Source organism: Myotis yumanensis, unplaced genomic scaffold, assembly GCF_028538775.1.
Source record: "Myotis yumanensis isolate MYYU_CA2020_CCGP unplaced genomic scaffold, mMyoYum1.0.hap1 SCAF_10, whole genome shotgun sequence".
NCBI lineage: Eukaryota > Metazoa > Chordata > Mammalia > Chiroptera > Vespertilionidae > Myotis > Myotis yumanensis.
In genome coordinates, this window is record NW_027223761.1 from 5,867,231 (window position 1) to 5,886,722 (window position 19,492).

General features: G+C 54.0%; 1 protein-coding gene across 1 annotated transcript in view; it reads left to right on the forward strand.

Annotated features, from left to right (window-relative positions):
- PACS1 (phosphofurin acidic cluster sorting protein 1) overlaps positions 1-9,819 on the forward strand; it is a 100,797-nt gene extending 90,978 nt beyond the window's left edge. The window contains exons 17-24 of the mRNA XM_070427561.1: positions 106-216; positions 1,368-1,470; positions 1,899-1,941; positions 4,073-4,112; positions 4,359-4,494; positions 6,591-6,817; positions 8,200-8,319; positions 8,441-9,819. Of these exons, the coding sequence (XP_070283662.1) occupies positions 106-216; positions 1,368-1,470; positions 1,899-1,941; positions 4,073-4,112; positions 4,359-4,494; positions 6,591-6,817; positions 8,200-8,319; positions 8,441-8,556 (896 nt within the window). The 3' untranslated portion in view covers positions 8,557-9,819. The remainder of the gene's footprint in view (positions 1-105; positions 217-1,367; positions 1,471-1,898; positions 1,942-4,072; positions 4,113-4,358; positions 4,495-6,590; positions 6,818-8,199; positions 8,320-8,440) is intronic.
- The last annotated feature ends 9,673 nt before the right edge of the window (positions 9,820-19,492 follow it).

Sequence of the window (19,492 nt, forward strand, 5' to 3'; positions counted from 1 at the left end):
TCATGAAGCAGGGTGGTGGGTTGGGTCAAGGGAGGGACAATCGGGGACCAAAGGCCATGCCGACATCCTGTCCGCTAATCAGCTCACCTTCTCTCCACCCACCAGGTTCTCACCCTGTGGCCAAATACTTGGGCTCAGTCGACAGTAGATATAGCAGCACCTTCCTTGATTCTGGCTGGAGAGACCTGTTCAGTCGCTCGGAGCCCCCAGTGTCAGGTAACAACCCCCTGTAAGGAATTGAGACGGAATGCCGCCTGGTTCAGAGAGGGCCGGTCTTGGCTGACGGAGGCTGGAGAGTATGCTTTACTACCCCTGTGGCTCTAACTCTCACTCGCTTCAGGTTTGTCTTTTTAGTTATATTAAGAGGAGGCCTGTTAAGTGCAGCCCTTCCACCCTGGATGATTTTAGTCTCTTGCCATTTGTTCTGCTCCTGTACATCTAAAAATAAGGAGGGCCATGGGGTACTGGGGGGAGGGGGAGCATGCTAATTGTACAGATGAGATATAAGCAGAAAATAGCTCCTGAGCTATCTGTTGATACATGAATAACACACCAGTCATATTATCCTGAAATGCAGAGTAAGGTGGCAGGGATTGGAGCGAGGTGGAGGTCTGCGAGGCTGAGATGGCAAATGCTTCCTCAGACCTTGAAGGAAGTGATGGGCACAGATTACTAGAGAAGAGGGGATTCTTTGGGTTACGAGGTTGGTATGAGCAAAGATGGAGGCTGGAGCATGGTTAGCCTGGGAAAGAGCAAGAGCAAGACGGGTTGGAAGAGAAAGGACAGTGCTTTGGTCTATTGTGCATTTAGTCAGAACCATCAGCCCTGGCCGGTTTGGCTCAGCAGATAGAATGTCAGCCTATGGACTGAAGTGTCCTGGGTTTGATTCTGGTCAAGGGCACATGCCTGGGTTGCAGGCTCGATCCCCAGTAGAGGGCGTACAGGAGGCAGCTCATCAATGATTCTCTTTCATCATTGATGTTTTACCTCTCCCTCTCTCTTCCTCTCTGAAATCAATTAAAATATATTTAAGTAGAGGCCCAGTGCACGAAATCTTGCACCTGTAGGGTCCCTAGGCCTGGTGGGTGATCAGGGCCGATTGGGGCCTTCCTTCATTCTGCACCACCCCCTGGTGGTCAGCACATGTCATAGAGAGCTATCTAATTCACAGTCTCCCGGTTGAATTCCCAAAGGGACACTTTACATAGTAGCCTTTTATATATATAGATTTACAAACAAAACAAAACATCAGGTCTTTGGAACCCTTTTTCTTCCTCTACTCCCAGGTCTTCCCGTGGGTCTCTCTAAGCGGGTTGTCGGGGCTGCCTACTAAACTCCATCGGTGTTATCTCCTGGCTTTTCTGCAGAGCAACTGGACGTAGTGGGGCGAGTGATGCAGTACATCAACAGCGCGGGTGTGACACACCAGCTTCCTGTGGCTGAAGCCATGCTGACCTGCAGGCATAAGTTGTAAGTTTCTCTTTGGGGCATTTCTTACAGCTGGGGTGGCTTAGGTCAATCTTGAATCTTCTTTGCTTTTTCACATTTTCCTTCCTACCATTTCCCGGTGTAGGAACCCAGGAAAATGTGAAAGATAGAGAGAGTCAGTGTTTTTGCTGCCTCCCATTCAGGCCCGTGCTCCCTTGCCCTGGGCCTCCACACCCATCTGGGCGTCCTCAGTACAGAGAAGCCCATCCCAGGGACTGACACTCAGAAGTGGGAGCAGGCGGTCTAGTGTGCAGAATCGGGTCTTTTGCCTCCATTTTGTGGCTCCTCGTGCCATCCTGGAACCTGATGGGAAGATGTCATGTAGTCATGTTTGGATCCCTGAACGCTGCCATAAGACGTGAAAAGCTCTCCACACAGTAACTGTGGAGCTCTCTTGTCTCTCCCAACAGCCCTGATGAAGACTCGTATCAGAAGTTTATCCCCTTCATTGGCGTGAGTACTGACTGTCTCTCCTCTCTACCCCACCCATTCCCCCCACCTGCCTGTCCTCGCCACACGCATGCACGCGTGCGCACACGCACACAGCAGACTCATCTAGACAGTGGTTCTCATCCGGGGGCGTTCTCCCCCAGACATCTGGCAGTGTCTGAGGCATTTTAGGTTCTCACAGCTGGGAGTGGGGGTGCTCCTGGCATTTAGTGGGTAGAGACCAGGATGCTGCTGACATCCCACAGTGCACAGGACAGCCCCATACAAGGAATGAGAAATGATATTCTGAAGAGAAGTCTAAGAAGTAGCTTGTTTCCATCTTTAGGGTCAGACAGACCACTGAGAATAAGGGTCTCTTCTGTCCCCTCCTGTGTAGTCAAGGGAGAATCTCTATACCAGTGGATTTTGAAAACACACGGAACACGTCATGGACTTCTTTGGTGTCAGTGGTACTGATCTTTGGTTCATTTGGTGTGACTGGGCCACAAGACAGACTTGCCAAGAGAGGGAGCCCCGAGGGGACAGAGCTGATCTGCCGGGGCCAGGCCATACCACAGAAGCATGGCTGAAACTCAGGTTTCCATGTACGGGATGTTCACATTTCCCTTCCAGATCAGCTCGTATCTTTTTGCATAGTCTCCTTGAGGACTCTCCTAGCTTCTGGGCGAAGGGGCAGGTGAGGGCCAGCTCCCACTGTCCCTCTTCTCTGCTCGGCCCAGATTCTAGATGTCTTGAGGGATCTTGGGGGATGGCTGACCCTAGGCATATTCACTGGCCCTTTCTCATACCTTACACAGCCTCCCTTCTGGCTGGTCCAGTCAGTCCCCATTTGCCACTGGAGCTGCTCCAATAATCGTGTTGGAGGCCCCAGACCGTGGCCTGTAGCCTGGGTGACGGTATGACTCACATCATCATGGAGCTGCCGATCGCTGCCCACTCTGGCCTCACAGCCAAGAGAGGGATATAAAAAAAATCTAAATTTCAAACAAACAAAGTTGGTGACAGCATCTTTCAATGCCAGGGAAGCAAAAGGAGTCATATCCAGGAAGCTCTGAGTATCGATGTGTTACTTACTGGGTCTAAATGCATAGAAAATTCTAAGAATGGCAGCATTATGTTCTAAGCAGCCAGCCTCAAGGGGACCATCTGGGCATGATCTCCACTTCACGCCAGTCCTCAGGGTCCACCTTCTGTGGCCTCCCAGTTCTGCTGAGCCTCTGCCAGGTGGTAGGCCCCCCCGCCTGCCAGTACACAGGACTTGAGTCCCTTGATATCATAGCTGTGACAAATGGTCTGTCTCTAGCTATGCTCTTTTCTGGCCACTGGAGGGCGCCCTCTATCCTTCCCAGAATTCACTATGCGCCATCTAAAATTATTTGGGAAGCTGGAGTGGACCCCACTGCCTCCCGGGGGTTGAAGCTGGGACACCCCCCCCCCCCCCCCCCCCCCCCCCGCCTCACTAGTATTCCTCCAGATTCCAGGAAGTCTGGAAAGGAGGGAGCAGGTGTCACATGGCTGCGTCTTCCCTTGGCTTGCTGCAACAGGCAGGTGCAGAGAGCTCCTCCCCTGCCACACTGTCTCCCCGCTTTCTCAGCGTGGCTCTTCATTTCTCTCTCTGATTTGAGAAGATGTCCTCCCACCCTTGTGATCTTTCTTAGACAAAAGGAGATCAGGACATGGAAATGGTTCCTGCTGGCCCTTATCCCTAGTGAAGAGCGTGAGGTCTCCTGGGGCCCCACCTCGTTTTTTGGAACTGGTATTTTCACATCTCACAGTTCTGGGCTGCTCTGGATTTGCAAAGATTTTAAAAGCCCACAATCAAATAGTGCAGTGGTCGGCAAACTGCGGCTCGGCAAACCATGGCTCGCAAGCCACATGCGGCTCTTTGGCCCCTTGAGTCTGGCTCTTCTACAAAATACTGACTTCTGCACATGGGCCACAAAGTTTCAATCGCACTGTACGTGCGCACCCGCACGTGGTATTTTGTAGAAGAGCCACACTCAAGGGGCCAAAGAGCCGCATGTGGCTCGAGAGCCACTGTTTGCCAACCATGGAAATAGTGTATAGTAATGGCTGTTGTTCTCAACCATCTGCTTCTAGTTGGGTGCAGCTTTGGTGTCTCCTTTTCTCCCAGGTGGTGAAGGTGGGGCTGGTGGAAGACTCTCCTGCTACAGGTGAGCTGGGACCCCTCTGCTTCTACGGAGTGAGGCCAGCAGGCCAGAGGTGAAGACTTTGGGTGTAGAGTTTGAGCAGGAGCGCTGGTACCCTCACTCCCCAGTGAAGCGGTGGCAGGGGATGGAGGGCAGGTATCTAAGGCCCAAAGGAGAGCAGGCTGCCACTGAGATGGGGGCTACCTCAACCATTGCCACCAACTGGTCAGGAGTGGCTTCCTCTGGCCAACTGTGTTTGTCACCCAACAGGCGAAGGGGACGACGCACCTGTGGTCAGCCTTACTGTGCCCTCCACATCCCCGCCCTCCAGCTCAGGCCTGAGTCGAGATGCCACGGCCACCCCTCCTTCCTCCCCGTCCATGAGCAGTGCCCTCGCCGTTGTGGGGTAAGGCTCTCACCTGCACCTGTCTTTCCTGCATGTCCCTCCCTCAGGGTCCAGGACTTCCCTATCCTGCGGCATCGTGGCACAGTGGCAGCACACTGAGTTTAGAGGGTAGTATGGTGGTGAGAACACTAATTAGAATTCAGAGACTTAGGTCACTGGCTGGGCAACTCATCACACAGCTCTGTCTGCCTCGCAGTTGCAGGGTTGACTGAGGGGCCCTTTGTAGCCTGTAAAGTGCTGCCCGCACGTCTTGTCTTGATTCTGCCCAGCGTGGTGGAAAGAGTGAGCATGAGAGTCGGACCCACCTGGGTTTGAGCTGCGGTTCCGTGTTATAGTCAGTGACACTTACAGCACCGTAAGGGAGCCTTTATGACTTTATTCAAAGGGGGGCTGTCTTGATAGGGATAGGAATCACTATGATGGGGAGAGGGATGGGGCTCATCTCAAATACAGCATAAACAAGTGCGGATTTGTAGCCAAGAAACGGTGGGGGTCAGTGAGTGGAAAGTTACTAGAGGAAGCATCAGGGGTGGGAGATTCTGGCTAAATTGACCTCATAGGACTCTTGATGAAGACAAGTCAAGGCATCTGACATCTCCTAGGGTAGGGGGCGGGGGCGTGGAACCTGATCAGATATGGATGGTGGAGGTTCTTGCTAGGTGACTTAGCAAGGTTTTTGCTAAAACTGGATTTTATAAGGAAGTGCACAGGTGGATCTAGAGAAGATTCGGGAGCCTGACTGAAGTTGGGTCAAGCAAAGAATCTTTGTGCCTTGGACAAGTTGCTAAGCTTCATTTCCGACCTGTGAGAGAAGTGAAGTAGTCGGGTCACAGTGTGTGCCTGGCACAGGGGAAGTGCTGCTGTCTTTCATGTTTACAGTCTGTCCATCAGCGCAATGGAGCTGTCGCTGTGACTGAGACAGGCAGTCCCCTGTCCTGGAGCTCAGGCTCCTGGGCCCCGGCAAGGTCAAAGCAACACAGAAATTCAAACTGCATGGATTGCAGGGGGTGCCGTGGGAAGTGTGTTGGGTGAGGGGGATTGGTTAGGAAGGAGAAGAAATTTCTTTAGGATCCAAAATTTAGAGCCCATGGTCAGGGAGGCTTCTGCAGGCAGCTGTCCCGCTGAGCCTCGGGGCAGAGGAGCGGGCGCTCTGTCGGGGGAGCAAGGGGACAGGCTCTGAGGTGGGAGAGGAGCTGGCCTGGGTCAGGAACAGAAAGGTGCTCCTGCTGTTCCTCCCTCCGTTTCCCTTCCTGCAGCCTCCGCCTCTTTCTCTTCCCTCTGATGATGGTCCTTGTAGCAACAGAGAGGGTAGGCCTGGCCAGCGGCTTTTCCAGAACCACTAGTGACAGTGGCCCCTGAGGAGTCTGAAGTGCTCTTAGATGGCGAGAAGCCTGCCTGACCCCGTTCTCCACCCTCTCCCCCTTTTCATTTCCCCCCGTGAAGGGCCAGAGCAGGAAAAGGAGGAAATCCCACATGTGGTCCCAGTGATCTGGGTTCCAGGCTTCCTGGGGGGCCTGGGATCAGCCCCTGCCAGTTTAAGCTTATACTTCCGAGCACCGCTGAAACCAGGCAGAAAGAGAAATGTCAGATGACTTTGTAGCCTATGTTCCTATTGTGTCTGACGCCTCCTTTCAAGAAAACATCAGCTCTTTTTCTCCTTGGAGCTAAAATTATCCCTGTGCTAGAAGTGCCAGGAGCAAGAGAGCTGCAGGTCAGCCTCCATCTGCTTCCCAGGGCTGCTACAGCCGTGCTGCCGCCTCTGCCCCACCTAACCTCTGACCTCTGGCCAGTTTTGCTTGGTGTGTGTGTATGCACACACCGTTTTCCTCCATAAAGCATCTTCTGTTTCCTCCTCCCTCATTGCTTCCCTCACAGTGATCCCAGTCTTCGCCTTCTCCTGGCTTTCTCCTCAGATCAGCCTCTCACTCCCTCATGAGCCACTTCTGTGAGACTAGAGGGACCCTGGAGCCACTTGGTCAGCCACCTCTCACCCCTCCCACAGCCTGGCGGTCCCCACTCAGCCCCCCACCCCCACCTGGCCATGTAGTTGGGAATTGAGGGCAGAACCTACTCTCCATTATTGCTCCCTTCTCCAGGAGCCCCAGCAGCCCGTATGGGGACGTGATTGGCCTCCAGGTGGACTACTGGCTCGGCCACCCCGGCGAGCGGAGGAGGGAAGGTGACAAGAGAGATGCCAGCTCCAAGAACACCCTCAAGAGTGTCTTCCGCTCAGTGCAGGTCTCCCGCCTTCCCCATGGTGGGGAGGCCCAGCTCTCCAGCACCATGGCCATGACCGTGGTCACCAAAGAGAAGAACAAGAAAGGCAAGTGACATCTGAGGCCAGGGACGATCAGGGCCACCAGACCTACTCGTCTCCTCGCTCAGGGTCTGGACCGGAATCTGCTTCTGGGAGACCTGGGATGAGGGTGAAGCAGTGCGAGTATCATGTGGTCCCCAGGGGTCCTGCCTCACCTTGTGGGACAAGACCATTCCTGTGTAACGAAGGAATGGTCCCCAGTGAGTCATTGGTCCCTGTCTACTGAGCATCAACACCTCTGGGACCAAGGCAGCTAGTGCTGCCATAGGAAGGGAGCCTTTCGGCCACTGCCCTCAGGGATAGACGGGGTGACAGAGGAGGATACCTCCATGCCACAGCCCCAAGATCACGTGACCCCTTGGAGCAGCACATTCCCACCACACCCTGGAGGCTGCTCAAGCCTTAAAGTAAAGGGGAGCCCTGGCCAGGTGGCCCAGTTGGTTGGAACATCATCCCATACACCAAAGGGTTGTGGGTTCGATCCCTGGGTTCTCTCTCACATTGATGTTTCTTTCTCTCTCTCCCTTCCCCTCCCTCTCTAAAATAAATAAAAACATGTCCGTCGCGGGGCGGGCGTGGAGAGACTTATGGAGAATACAGCCCATTCCAAGTAAGAGGGGTGGCTTAAGGCACCAGAGGAAGAGTTGGAGTGGCCTGGGTCCTGCACTCTGGGAGACTCAGGCAGGAATCCACACAACCAGGCCAGTGCTGGGCAGCACTCACTGCTGTCAGTTTTGGTTGTAAACCTGCAGGTCTGGCTGTGTACCTGCAGTGGCCCAGGTGACTCTAGGGCCCTCCTAGCACCCCACCTCCCCAGCTGCCAGGACAGAGGCTTCCTTCATCTGCTGGACCCTCCCTCCAGCACCCCAAAGCAGCTGGGCCTGTTCATACCTCTGTTCCACAGAGATCCCTGAGGGGGCGGTAGGTAGGGGCTGTGCCAAAACCTGCATCTGCGCCCCTGAGACTGGCCTGAGGCGGGAGGCCTGTTGGCCCAGCAGTGCCCTCCGGTTCTTGCCACTCCTCAAGCAGGAATGGAACAAGGCCCACAGCCCAGGCAGAGCTGGTACAAACACAGGCAGAACTGGTAGAAAGCCCAGCCCTGCACGGCCTGCGAGCTCCCCCCAGGCTGCCTAGGATGTGGAGCTGGAAGGGACTTCAGAGGCCATCTGGGCCCAGTTCCTCATTACACATGACGATGTAGCCTGGGGTGTGGGAGAGGCCCGTGCTGGGACAGGGCAGGAACTCCAAGATCCTGGGAACCTGGGACGAAGGATTGGCTTTTTGCAAATCACTTCCCCTTCCCACAGAAGAAAGGGAAGTAGTGGGGGAGGAGAGGATTGGCTTCTTTACCAGGGGCTGTGACAGATGGGTTCCTGCTTGCTTTCCAGTTCCCACCATCTTCCTGAGCAAGAAACCTCGAGAAAAGGAGGTAGATTCTAAGAGCCAGGTCATCGAAGGCATCAGTCGCCTCATTTGCTCTGCCAAGCAGCAGCAGACCATGCTGAGAGGTGGGTGCAGCCGGGACAGGGGGACAAGGGACTGTGGGGCAGGGAGGTGCTGCCCTCCCCCCCAGGGACCCTAGGAAGATGGCTTAGTGGTCCTGGTCACTCCTCCCTTCTGTCACCCCAGTGTCCATCGACGGAGTCGAGTGGAGTGACATCAAGTTCTTCCAGCTGGCGGCCCAGTGGCCCACCCATGTCAAGCACTTTCCAGTGGGACTGTTCAGTGGCAGCAAGACCACCTAAGGGCACTGTTTCCTGGCACTGCCTCACTGCCTGCGGGCAAGAGGGGCAGCAGGCCCAGGTCCAGCACCCCCTTTCCTGGCCCTGGGGCCTGCATCTCCCTTGCCTAGTCCTGAAGGACACTACCACTGGGGATGCTGCCCCCATCCCACTGCTCAGGCTCATCCTGGGCAGAGCCCTCCCTCCTTTTTTCCACCTCTTCCTTCCTCCCGCTGGCCCGAGGCATGTTGATTTTGCTTTCTGGTGCCAGTCCCTGGAATTGAGTCCTCCTGGCCTGCCTTCGCCTGACTTCCAACCTCTTTTCCCCAGTGGCACTGGTCCCCTTCCTGGAAATAGGCTACCTGGAATCCTGAGCAGGGAGTCCAGTCCCCCTGTTTTCTACAGCCGAGCTGTCAGTTGCTGCTCAGTCTGAGCCGCCGGGATCCCTCCCCTCCAGTCACGGGCAGCTCCCACCCCTCCCTCACCCCGGACAGCATTTCTGTGGCGATGCTGTGTATTTCTACGACGGAGTGGCCTTCCTGGTCTGCCCACACACATTGCCTCACCACCCCCAAGTCCCCTGTAGCTGTGGCCTGTGTCCTGAGCATTTCTTTGGTCCTCTGCACGGCCGGTCTCGGTAGTGCATGTGACGCACCTGGGCTCTGGTCCCTGCCCCGTGGCTTCCCTTGTTGATGACTCTCCCTTTGCTCCCGCCCCTTCACCCAGCACAGCTCTGCCTCTTCCTGAAACGCTGGACTCTGCAGAGCTGGGAGACAGACCCCCACAGTGTACTGTCTGTGGCCCCCAGCCCCTTCACCCCCTGTTCCCACTCATGTCCATTTTTCTCCCTTTCTCTGGTCCTGTACTTCCCGCCTCGCTCCTGGGCCTCTGGTTTGGGCTGAGACCCCAGCCTCCCAGCCCGGGGTCCCTCCAGCAGGCTCCATTCCTTCCCTCACCGGGGACTCAGGGTCTGAGCCCCTCAGCCTCGACCATCAGCCTTCTCCAAAGAGGCTGAGGCACACTGAGTCCCTCCATCCCCCACCAGCACCTCCAGAACTTTACTGTTGCCCTCACCCCTTCCAGAAGTTTGCACATAACTTCCTTTTGAAAACTGTCTTTCTCATTCTCCATACCACCCTCAGACTCCTCCAGCCCTGACCCACGGCTCAGCCCCGCTACCCAGAGCATCTCCTGGGCTGTGCCACTGTCCTGCCCCGAGAGGGTGGAGTGGGAGGGACTGAGTGGATGCTGCCTTTTTCATTCAATAAATTGATTTCTTACCAACTAGCAAGCCTTGGACTTATTTGCTTCTCGCTGTGAGACAGAGTCTGTCCAACCCCCACCCCTCTGCACAGTTCAGCCAACTTGGCTCAAAATCAACCAGGAACTGGCTTTGGAAAGAAGCAAATCTCATGTTCTTCATTGTAAAACAGGCAGGAAGGTGTCTTGTCAGTAGGGGGCGAACAGAAATCAGAAACAGAAATAACACCATTCCCACTGAAGTCCCCTTTTCCCCTGGGATTCAGCATTCCCAAACCCACCTCCCAAGATAGCAACATGTTGCGGGTTCTCTTCTGATTGAAGATTGGCACTTGGCTTCTTCCTCTACCAGGCTGACTCCTAGTTTCTGGCTGTTGGTGAAGTCTGAGGTCAAAGGGCTCTGCCTCTGCAGGGGAGGGGTGGGGCTGGGGTCCATCACTGAGGCCCTCTTGCCATCCTTAACCTTAGCATGGCAGACAGCCCTACCCCCTGCTCCCAGGACAGGCCTGCATGCCAAGCTTCCTCTTGTGAACAAGTGTCCAGATTGGGGGCTTGGCATCCACACCCTGCAGCACAACCACAGAGGGGTGGGCGGCCAAATGGGGCAGGCTGTCACTGGCTCCCCAAGCTCCTGTGGCCAGATGACGTAATAGGGGTTTGGCCCTATGCAAACTCAGCCTAGAAAATGGAACTAGGCCCGACTGGCATGGCTCAGCAGTTCAGCATCGACCTATGAACCAGGAGGTCACGGTTCGATTCCCGGTCAGGGCACATGCCCGGGTTGTAGGCTCCATCCCCAGTGGCAGGTGTGCAGGAGGCAGCCAATAAGTGTTTCTCTCTTTCCCTCTCCCTTCCTCTCTGAAATCAATAAAAATATATTTTAAGAAAAGAAAAAAAATGGAACTAGTCCTGCCTCCCCAGGGGGACAATCAAGTGAGGTCTATGAAGTGTCCCAGAATGCAGCCTGCACATTAGTTGTCAAACAAGGTGTACAACCTGGTCGGTGAGAGGAACACCCCAGATGTGTCTGAGGTGACGAGAGAACATGAGTGTTCCTCAGGCAGCGTGAACAGGCCTACCGGAGGCCTTCCTGGGAGCAGGCAGCGGAGGGCGCAGGCAGGGCGGAGGTGGTGGGCACCTGGGAGCCCTGTGGGAGTCCCATGCTGGAGGAGTGTGGGGCAGGTGGACTGGGGTCCCAGCTCCTCACCCTCTCAGGTTCCAGCACAGAACTGAGAAGAGGGTGATGGGGAGATGAGAGGAAGGAGGAAGCAGGAACTTCTGCAGCCTACCTGCATCTACTCCAGGGCCTCCGCCTCTGCCTGTGACCATCAACCTCTGCTGCTCCCACTCATGGCCCCTCCCACCTCCAGGGCTTCACTCATGCACCAGCCCTTCCCATTCTCTGTGGCTCTTTCACAAACACAAAGTAATAGCTCCCGTGTTACAAACAACTTCTCTGATTTTTTTTCTTTTTTCTTATAAAAACAAGTATTTATTTCTTACAGTTCAGAAGGCTGGAAGTCTGAGATCAGGGTGCCAGCAGGTTGGGTTCTGGTGACAGCTCTCTCCGGTCACAGATGACCGTGTTCTGTGTCTTTACACGGCAGCAACCACTTCCCTGATTCTTCTTCTTCTTCTTTTTTTTTAATCTTTACCTGAGGATATGTTTTTACTGATTTTATTTTATTTTTTATTTTTATTTGTTCATTCTAGGGAAACTCTGCCTGGAGAGAAACATGGTTTTGTTGTTCCACTTATTTATGCATCTATTAGGTTGCTTCTTCTATGTGCCCTGGCCAGGGATTGAACCCACAACCTGGGCATATTGGGACGATGTTCTAACCAACTGAGCTACCTGGCTAGGGCTTGATTTCATTGATTTTAGAGAGAGGAAGGGAGAGGGAGAGGGAGAGAGAGAGAGAAACATCAATGTGAGAGAGAAGCATTGATTGGTTGCCTCCCATATGCACCCCGACTAGGGATCGAACCCACAACTTGGGTATGTACCCTGACCGGGAACCAAACCCGAAACCTTTTTGGTGCACGCTCCAACTGAGCCACACTAGCCAGAGCTACATCCCTGATTCTTGATACCCTTCAGTTTGTCACACCATGGCTGCTCCCCTAGAGTTTGTTCGCTCTCCCTTTCTCCACATTCCCCTCCCCACCCCCCCACCCCCCACTCCTTCTGGCTGTTTTCTAAAAGTCCTCTTACCAAGGTCACCGATGGCCTGGGCTGCCAAATCCAAGGGTCTGTTTTCTTGTGTGGCCCATCAGTAGCATTCCACGTGCACACTCCCTGCTAGAATAGAATCACTTTCTCCTTGACCTCTGGCCAGCACTGCTCTCCTCCCACTTGCCAGCTGCTCTCTCGGCCTCCCTTAGCAGGGTGCTCTGTCCAGTGGCCTCGAAACCCTGGACAACTCGGGGCTCCCACCTCTGGCCTCCCAGCCCTGCGGTGTGAAAGGCTCCCTCTGCACAGGCTTCTCCCTCCGTTCTTCAGTTGCTGAGGCCAGAAACTTTGAAATTGTCCTTGACTCCTCTTGTTCTCATACCCAACAGCCAGTCCCCAAGCAGATCCTATCGGCCTTCCCTTAAGGCAGATCCAGAAACCAGCGGGTCCTCACTGCTTTCACTGTGGCTGTTTCCTCTTGTCCAGAAACTGCAAAGGCTCCGCATTATCTTGGCTTCCAGCTGCTCTTCCAGGAGTCTGTTCTACACACAAGAGCCTTTTAAAATATTAATCAGCCCTGGCTGGTATGGCTCAGTGGTAGAGTGTCAGCAGCGTGCACGGGCTCAATTCCTGGTCAGGGGCATGTCCCTGGGTTGCACGTTTCATCCTTCAGCCAACGCTGACATTTCAATAATCAGATCTCCCCTCCCTGCACACGGGCCTTAACGTGCTCTCACTGCCCCACACTTACCCCCTTCACCTACTCATCACCTCAGAAAGGCTTTCCCGACCACCCAGCCCAAAGCTGTCACCTGCCATAATGTCTTTGTAGCACATTAGAACGAGGGTTCCAGGCGGGGAGGGACTGGGCTGACTCTTGCTGCGTCTCCAGCACCCATCACTCTGGATCTGGCAAACACTCGGCTAGCTAAAAGAATGAGTCGGGGTTCTGTCACTTGTCCAAGGCACACAGACTGGGGGAGAGGGAGCCAGGTTTCTAACACGGCTCATCAGACTCCAGACCACCTCTCAAGACTCAACTCAGATCCCAACTTCCCACCCATCCCTGTGTCCTATGTGTATGAAGTCCTACTGTGGGCCACTCCTGTCCTAGGTGTGATGGTACCAGGATGGACACAGGGTTGAGTCCTTACCTTTAGGAGAACTCCGAGGCTAGCAGGGGAGACAGACAAATAGACAATTGCCACACAGCCAGCAGGTTGCACGGCAGCCCACGGCGGGGGGGGGGGGGGGGGGGGGGGCATCTAATGCAGCCTGGGAGGGGGTGTCCGGGAAGATGTCTCAAAGGAAATGACATCTGAGCAAAAGATGCCCAACATGATGGATGTTCTGGGTATAAAATTTGCAGCAACCAGAGATAAGAGAGTCTGGCCCATTCTGAGACCCACGGGTGGTTAGTGTGGCTGAAAAGCAGTGGGGATAGTGAGAGGGCAGAGGGACAGGAAGCAGCCAGGGCACTGAGGAGCCTTGTAGCTGTGATCATTACTGCTCTGTGCGTGGCATAGACTGTGCACTTTACCCTGAGACCAGTGCAGGGCCAAGAAGGGTTTTAGGCAGAAAGGTAAGGCGATGGACTTTAGAAAGATCACCTGCTACAACAGTGGAAGGAAATGAGACTGGAGACCAGAAGAGTTGGAAGGGAGTGACAGCAATTCAGAAAAGATGTGGCCAAGACATAGGCTAAGGCAGGGTAGAAGAGGTGGGAAAATGGAGACTTGAGCCTTATTTAAGAGGTGGAATCAACAGGCTGGTTAAGAAATAGAATCACAGGAGAAAGAGCTGAGGATGGGGACTGACCATCTGCCGCGGGCAAATGGGCAGATGGTGGGACATCCTGGGAGGTGAGAGGTTTGGGGTGAGGTGATGTGCTATTCACAGGTGGGCATCCAACTGGAGTTGAATATCCAGGTCTGGATGGAGCTCAAGGGAGTGATCGGGGCTGGATGGAGAGCTGGGCTTCCTTGGCATGTGGGAGAGCCGACCTTGGGCAGAGGTGAGATCGCCCCCCGCCAGGCTGAGCTCCCGCCATCTTGACCATGTAGGGCACCTACATCCAGCACCAAACTTGTTATATTCAGACTTGTTTTCTCTCTGCTGCTCACTTTCGTTCTGAATGTGTTTTCTCTCCAACACCACCGTACACAGAGATTGCCTTCCATTTCATATTTTTCTCCCCACTGTCCACTCACTAGCACCGGATCTGTTCAGTAGTGAGCTTGAACAGATGGTGATAATAACTATGAGGAATAGTGTCTGATAGGTACAAAGCATAAAATTAGTATCTGGACTCTGCTACTTATTCCATTCTTTTTTTAATTTTATTTTTTAAAATATATTTCTATGACTTCAGAGAGGAAGGGAGAGGGAGAGACACAGAAACATCAGTGATGGCAGAATCATCGATCAGCTGCCTCCTGCATGCCCCACACTGGGGATCGGACCTGCAACTTGGGCATGTGCCCCGACTGGGAATTGAACTGTGACTTCCTGGTCCATTGGTTGATGCTCAACCACTGAGCCACTGTTCTCTTGAGGACCCAACAAGGTAGACAGGGTATTAAGAACCTCATTCTACAGATGAGGAAACAGATAAAGTAATAATATGGGTAAATCTGCACAGCCAGCAAGTGGAGAAACATGGCTTTGAACTTAGCTCATCTGACCCCACTGAGCAGGCGGGACCCTTCTAGTCCAGCTGGGAGGAGAGGTGCAGCTTTGCCATGTGGCTGCCAGGACAGGAGCCAGGAGCCTCTCAGGGGAGCTCTGAGCAGACTCAATAGCAGAAAAAACACAACCAGAGGTGTTCACAGTGGCACAGGCCCCTCAGGAAGCAGTGAGATGTGCAATCCGTGGGGACACATGAACTTTAAGGAGAATCCAGTCTTGATCATTTATGAGTGACCTCCCGGATGTTTCAGGGTGGGGATGACCCCAGCCACTTCAAAAAAAGGAGTGGCCTGGCCAGTTTTGCTCAGCGGTTAGAGCGTCAGTTCATGGACAGAAGGGGCTAGGGTTTCGATTCCTGCCAAGGGGACATACCTCAGTTTCAGGTTCGTCCCCAGCCCCTGTCAGGGCATGTGCAGGAGGCAACCAATTGATGTGTCAATGTTTCTCTCTCTCCTCCTCCTCCTCCTCCTCTCTCTAAAAAATATCCTTGGGTGAGGATTTTAAAAAAATAAATACATAAAGGCATGAAGCTAGCCAAGGGGAAAAGAATCATTTAAGAAAGCAGACTTCGCCGAACCGGTTTGGCTCAGTGGATAGAGCATCGGCCTGCGGACTCAGGGGTCCCAGGTTCGATTCCGGTCAAGGGCATGTGCCTTGGTTGCGGGCACATCCCCAGTGGGGGGCATGCAGGAGGCAGCTGATCGATCTCTCTCATCGATGTTTCTGGCTTTCTATCCCTCTCCCTTCTTCTCTGTAAAAAATCAATAAAATATATTTAAAAAAAAAAAGAAAAGAAAGCAGACTTCAGTGAAGTGTGTGCTTCTGAGAATCCAAGGCTTCCCCTGGGGAAGCAGAGGGAGGGATTTTCAGGAAGGAAACAATATTAAAAGTAGCAAGAACGACTTCCCCAGGCTTGGGACTGGTGGGGTGAGCCGATGAGCTCTGTGGAAAATGGCATAAGGAGCTGAATCACCGCTGACTATAGGCTCCTTCCTTTCCTCTCCCTAACGGAGCACCTACCAGCAGCCTGGCAGGGGACCAGCCTGGGGGGGGGCGGGGGGGCGTGGGGAGGCAGGAAAGGGTGTGCAGAACAGAGCAGATGAAGTTACAGTCCCTTCCTGTGCGAGATTCACAGTATAATCCTCAGGGACAAGATAAAAAGCCGAGAGTTGAAAAGGCGTGGACACATGCAAGGTCAAGCACTGAAAGCAAGATAAGAGGCTGAGAAGCAGCAGGGCTGGCCCAGCCTTCCTCCACCCGGCAGGCAGGGAGGAGCAAGGCCAGGTGCCCAGAGAGAATCTCAGAGAAACCACAAAGCCTGCAGGGAATTAGCGGAGAGGCCAGAACAAGAGCCCAGCAAACGTCATTTCCAGCCCTAGCTGGTTTGGCTCAGTGGATAGAGTGTTGGCCTGCGGACTGAAGAGTCTCAGGTTCGATCCTCGTCAAGGGCACATGCCCAGGTTGCGGGTTCCAATCAATGGTTCTCTCTCATCATTGATGTTTCTATCTCTCTGTCCCTCTCCTTCCCTCTCTGAAATCAATAAAAATATATTTAAAAAAAGAAAATGCTCTTTCCATCCACCTGGAAAAAGATGATTAAAGAAAAAGTGCTTCTTTATTAGAGAGAACCCACAAGGGAAGAAAGCAGGGTTTGTGGGTATGTGTTTGTACTCGGCCATGTGTAGTTGACACCTTGAGTGCCTAGAAACCCACAAACGTGGAGGTGTGCGTGTGGCACGCAGGCGCAGTGCCTCTGGGTGAAACTGCCTGAGGCTGTGTGCAGGTGTGAACAAGCACCTTGACCTCGGTTCTCTGGACCTCTACTCGTGCGGTCAGTGTTGTCTCTCACACGCTGGTACAAAATGACCTGGACTCTAGATTAGGGAAGGACAGTGATCACGGAGCTTCCCGGGAACATCACACTCTCTCACCTCATGCAGCTGCTTTCCCCTCTCTGGGCCTGTTTCCTTATAACATGAAGCAGAGGCTTTTGACCTAGGGTACACATCACAGGCACCGCTGAAGTTTTAAAATAGGGCCTGGCACCACCAAATCCCCATCTCAAGAAGGAGAGCCTTCTATCAGTTTCTTCACGAGATTCTGAACCAAAGATGGCCTGGGTTTCGGATTCCGTTTCCTCCCTGTGAACATGTAGGCAAACTGGGAGTGCAGCCATGGCTTGTGGGGCCTCCGTAACAGAGGCAGGCTTATCACACTGCAGCCAGAGCGCCTCTGGGAGAGGGGCCAGTGTGAGGGCTGAAAGACCGCAGACCCCAAATGCGAAAGACTCCTGTCTTCAGAGCGCTGAAGGAACTGACCAAAGGAAACTGACAAGGATAAACACAATTCTGCACACACAACTGATGGATGCACAAACTGGTAACAGCAGGTGCTTCTGGGCAGACAAGCTGCATGGCTGAGGACAGTGGTCAAAATAAAGAACTTTAGCTCTAGCCAGTTTGGCTCGGTGGATAGAGTGTCGGCCTGCAGACTGAAGGGTCCTGGGTTTGATTCCGGTCAAGGTCAAGGGCACGTACCTAGGTTGCAGGCTCCTCCCTGGCCCGGCGCCCTGGTCAGGGCGAGTGCAAGAGGCAACTAATTGATGCGTTTCTCTCTGTCTTTCCCTCTCTCTTCCACTCTCTCTGAAAATCAATGGAAAAAATACCCTCAGGTGAGGATTAAAAAAAAGAGAACTTAATTTCATCGTAACTTGTGTCTGCCTTTTGAGTTTTTCATTATATGACTATATTAATTACTAGCTTTAAAAATAACTGAGGCCCTGACCTGTGTTGTTTAGTGGTTAGAGTGTTTGCCTCAGACAAAAGGATCTCGGGTTCAATTCTGGTCAAGGGCACCTACATTAGTTGCAGGCTCAATCCCTGGTCCCCGGTCGGGACACATGTGGAAGACAACCTATTGATGTGTGTCTCTCACACTGATGTTTCTCTCTGTCTTCCTGTCCCTTCCACTCTATTAAAAAAAAAAAAATCAATGAAAAGAGCATCCTCGGGTGAGAATTAACAACAACAAAATCACTGGGGGAAAAATCATTGGCAGAAGCACAGGACTGGGGAGAAGAAACTGGATAGAGCTGGGACACACACAATCTAGGGTTTTAGCTGACAAGCTTACCCTCGGCAGACATGGTGTGGTGGTTGTCAAGGTCAGCCTGACTCGTAGCTTCACAGTGGACAGGTTCATTAAGAGGGGACCAGCCCTAGCTGGTCTGGCTCAGTGGATAGAGTGTCGGCCTGCGGACTGAAGAGTCCCGGGTCCAATTCCAGTCAAGGCACATGCCCGGGTTTGCGGGCTTGATCCTTAGTAGGGGGCCTGCAGGAGGCAGCTGGTCAAAGACTCTCTCTCATCATTGATGTTTCTCTCTCTCTCTCCCTCTCTGGAACCAATATATACATATATATAAAAGAAAAGAAAAAGAGGGGACCATCCTTCTGTGATCTGTGCAGTTCACTCCCTGCTGGATCCCTGGGCCCTGGACTGAGCACCACATTGTAAGCAGTGTCTGGACAGAAACGCTAAACTACACTCAGAAAAGAGAATTCAGGATGAGAAGGGGCAGGAATGGGTGAGGAGAACATCGCTGTCTCCCAACATCTTCATTGGCAAAAGAGAGCAGGTGGCTCCCCCAGAAGAAAGCTGCGGTGTGGTGGGGGAGCGCTGCAGGAAGGCACTGTGACGGCTGTCTAAGGGAAACCTTTTTAACCGTTAGGGAAGCCTCACAGCAGAAGGCGGTGAGCTCCCTGCCACAGGACGTAGCATACTTAAGCTGGGGGCACCGGGCCAGGTCTCTGTCAGAGATGATGCCAAGGAAATTCTCATACGAAGCTCATGGAATCTGAGTCTGAGCCCCCCTGACCGGAGGAACACCCAGATCCCTGGTACTGACACCAGGCCTTGCCTCGCATCTTCTGTCCGGTGGTTATGCTGCTGGCACCCACGAATGACATCGACCGAGGGCAGGGCCAGGGTGGCCACCAATCCAGGGCTGCAGAGCACCAGACCAAAACCTGGGTCTGGCCAACAGGTGCGCCCTTCTGCCCTTTTTAAACACGGACACTTAACGAGCTGCTGTGTGGCTGGCCGGGGGCTGTTCTGGGAGTGAACACGACGGCAGGGCTGCATTCTGGGGAGGAGACAGGACACCGACAGGAAAAATGTCGGGAGGGATACATGCTGGAGAGAGAAGGACATGGGTGCACGGGGTGGACTGCAGGGCTGCTCCACGTGGGGGGAGCGGGCAGGGAGACAGGGAAGGGCTCTCCGAAGAGGCATATTTCAGCTGAGCCCCGGATGACGTCATCGCCTGGTCCTGTTCATCCGGTCAACGGCATCTGCTGTGTCCACACACAGGCCACGAGTCTTCGGTTTGGCAGGTGCCCGGCTGCCCTTGGCCACCCTTTTCTCCCCGAACCCACGAAGCAGCCCTAAGGTGCAGTGAATCCGCAGGGAAAGAAACAGCTCCGAAGGGGTCGGGTTGGGGGTCTGCGCTGAGAGATGCGGGGACAGCAGTGCCCGCTCCGTCGGGTCCTCGCGAGCGCCGAGGGGCTTCCCCCTCTAAGGCACCGAAGCGTCTGACGCCGCGACTAGAAAGCGGCAGCGCCCTCGATAAACGCCAACAGATGCCGTTCTCGCTGTGGATCGGGCCCCTGTGCCTCCGTTTCTCTCGCCGTCCTCGGGCCGCGGTACCGGGTGGCCGAGGCTCACCGTCTCCCAAGCCCCGCGCTCCCGCGGCTGATAGAGGAGGAAGCCGAGGCCGCGGGGACGTGGGGGCGGCTCCCGGGACCCGGCGCCCCGGCCCCGCCCCGCTCGCCCGGTGGCCCC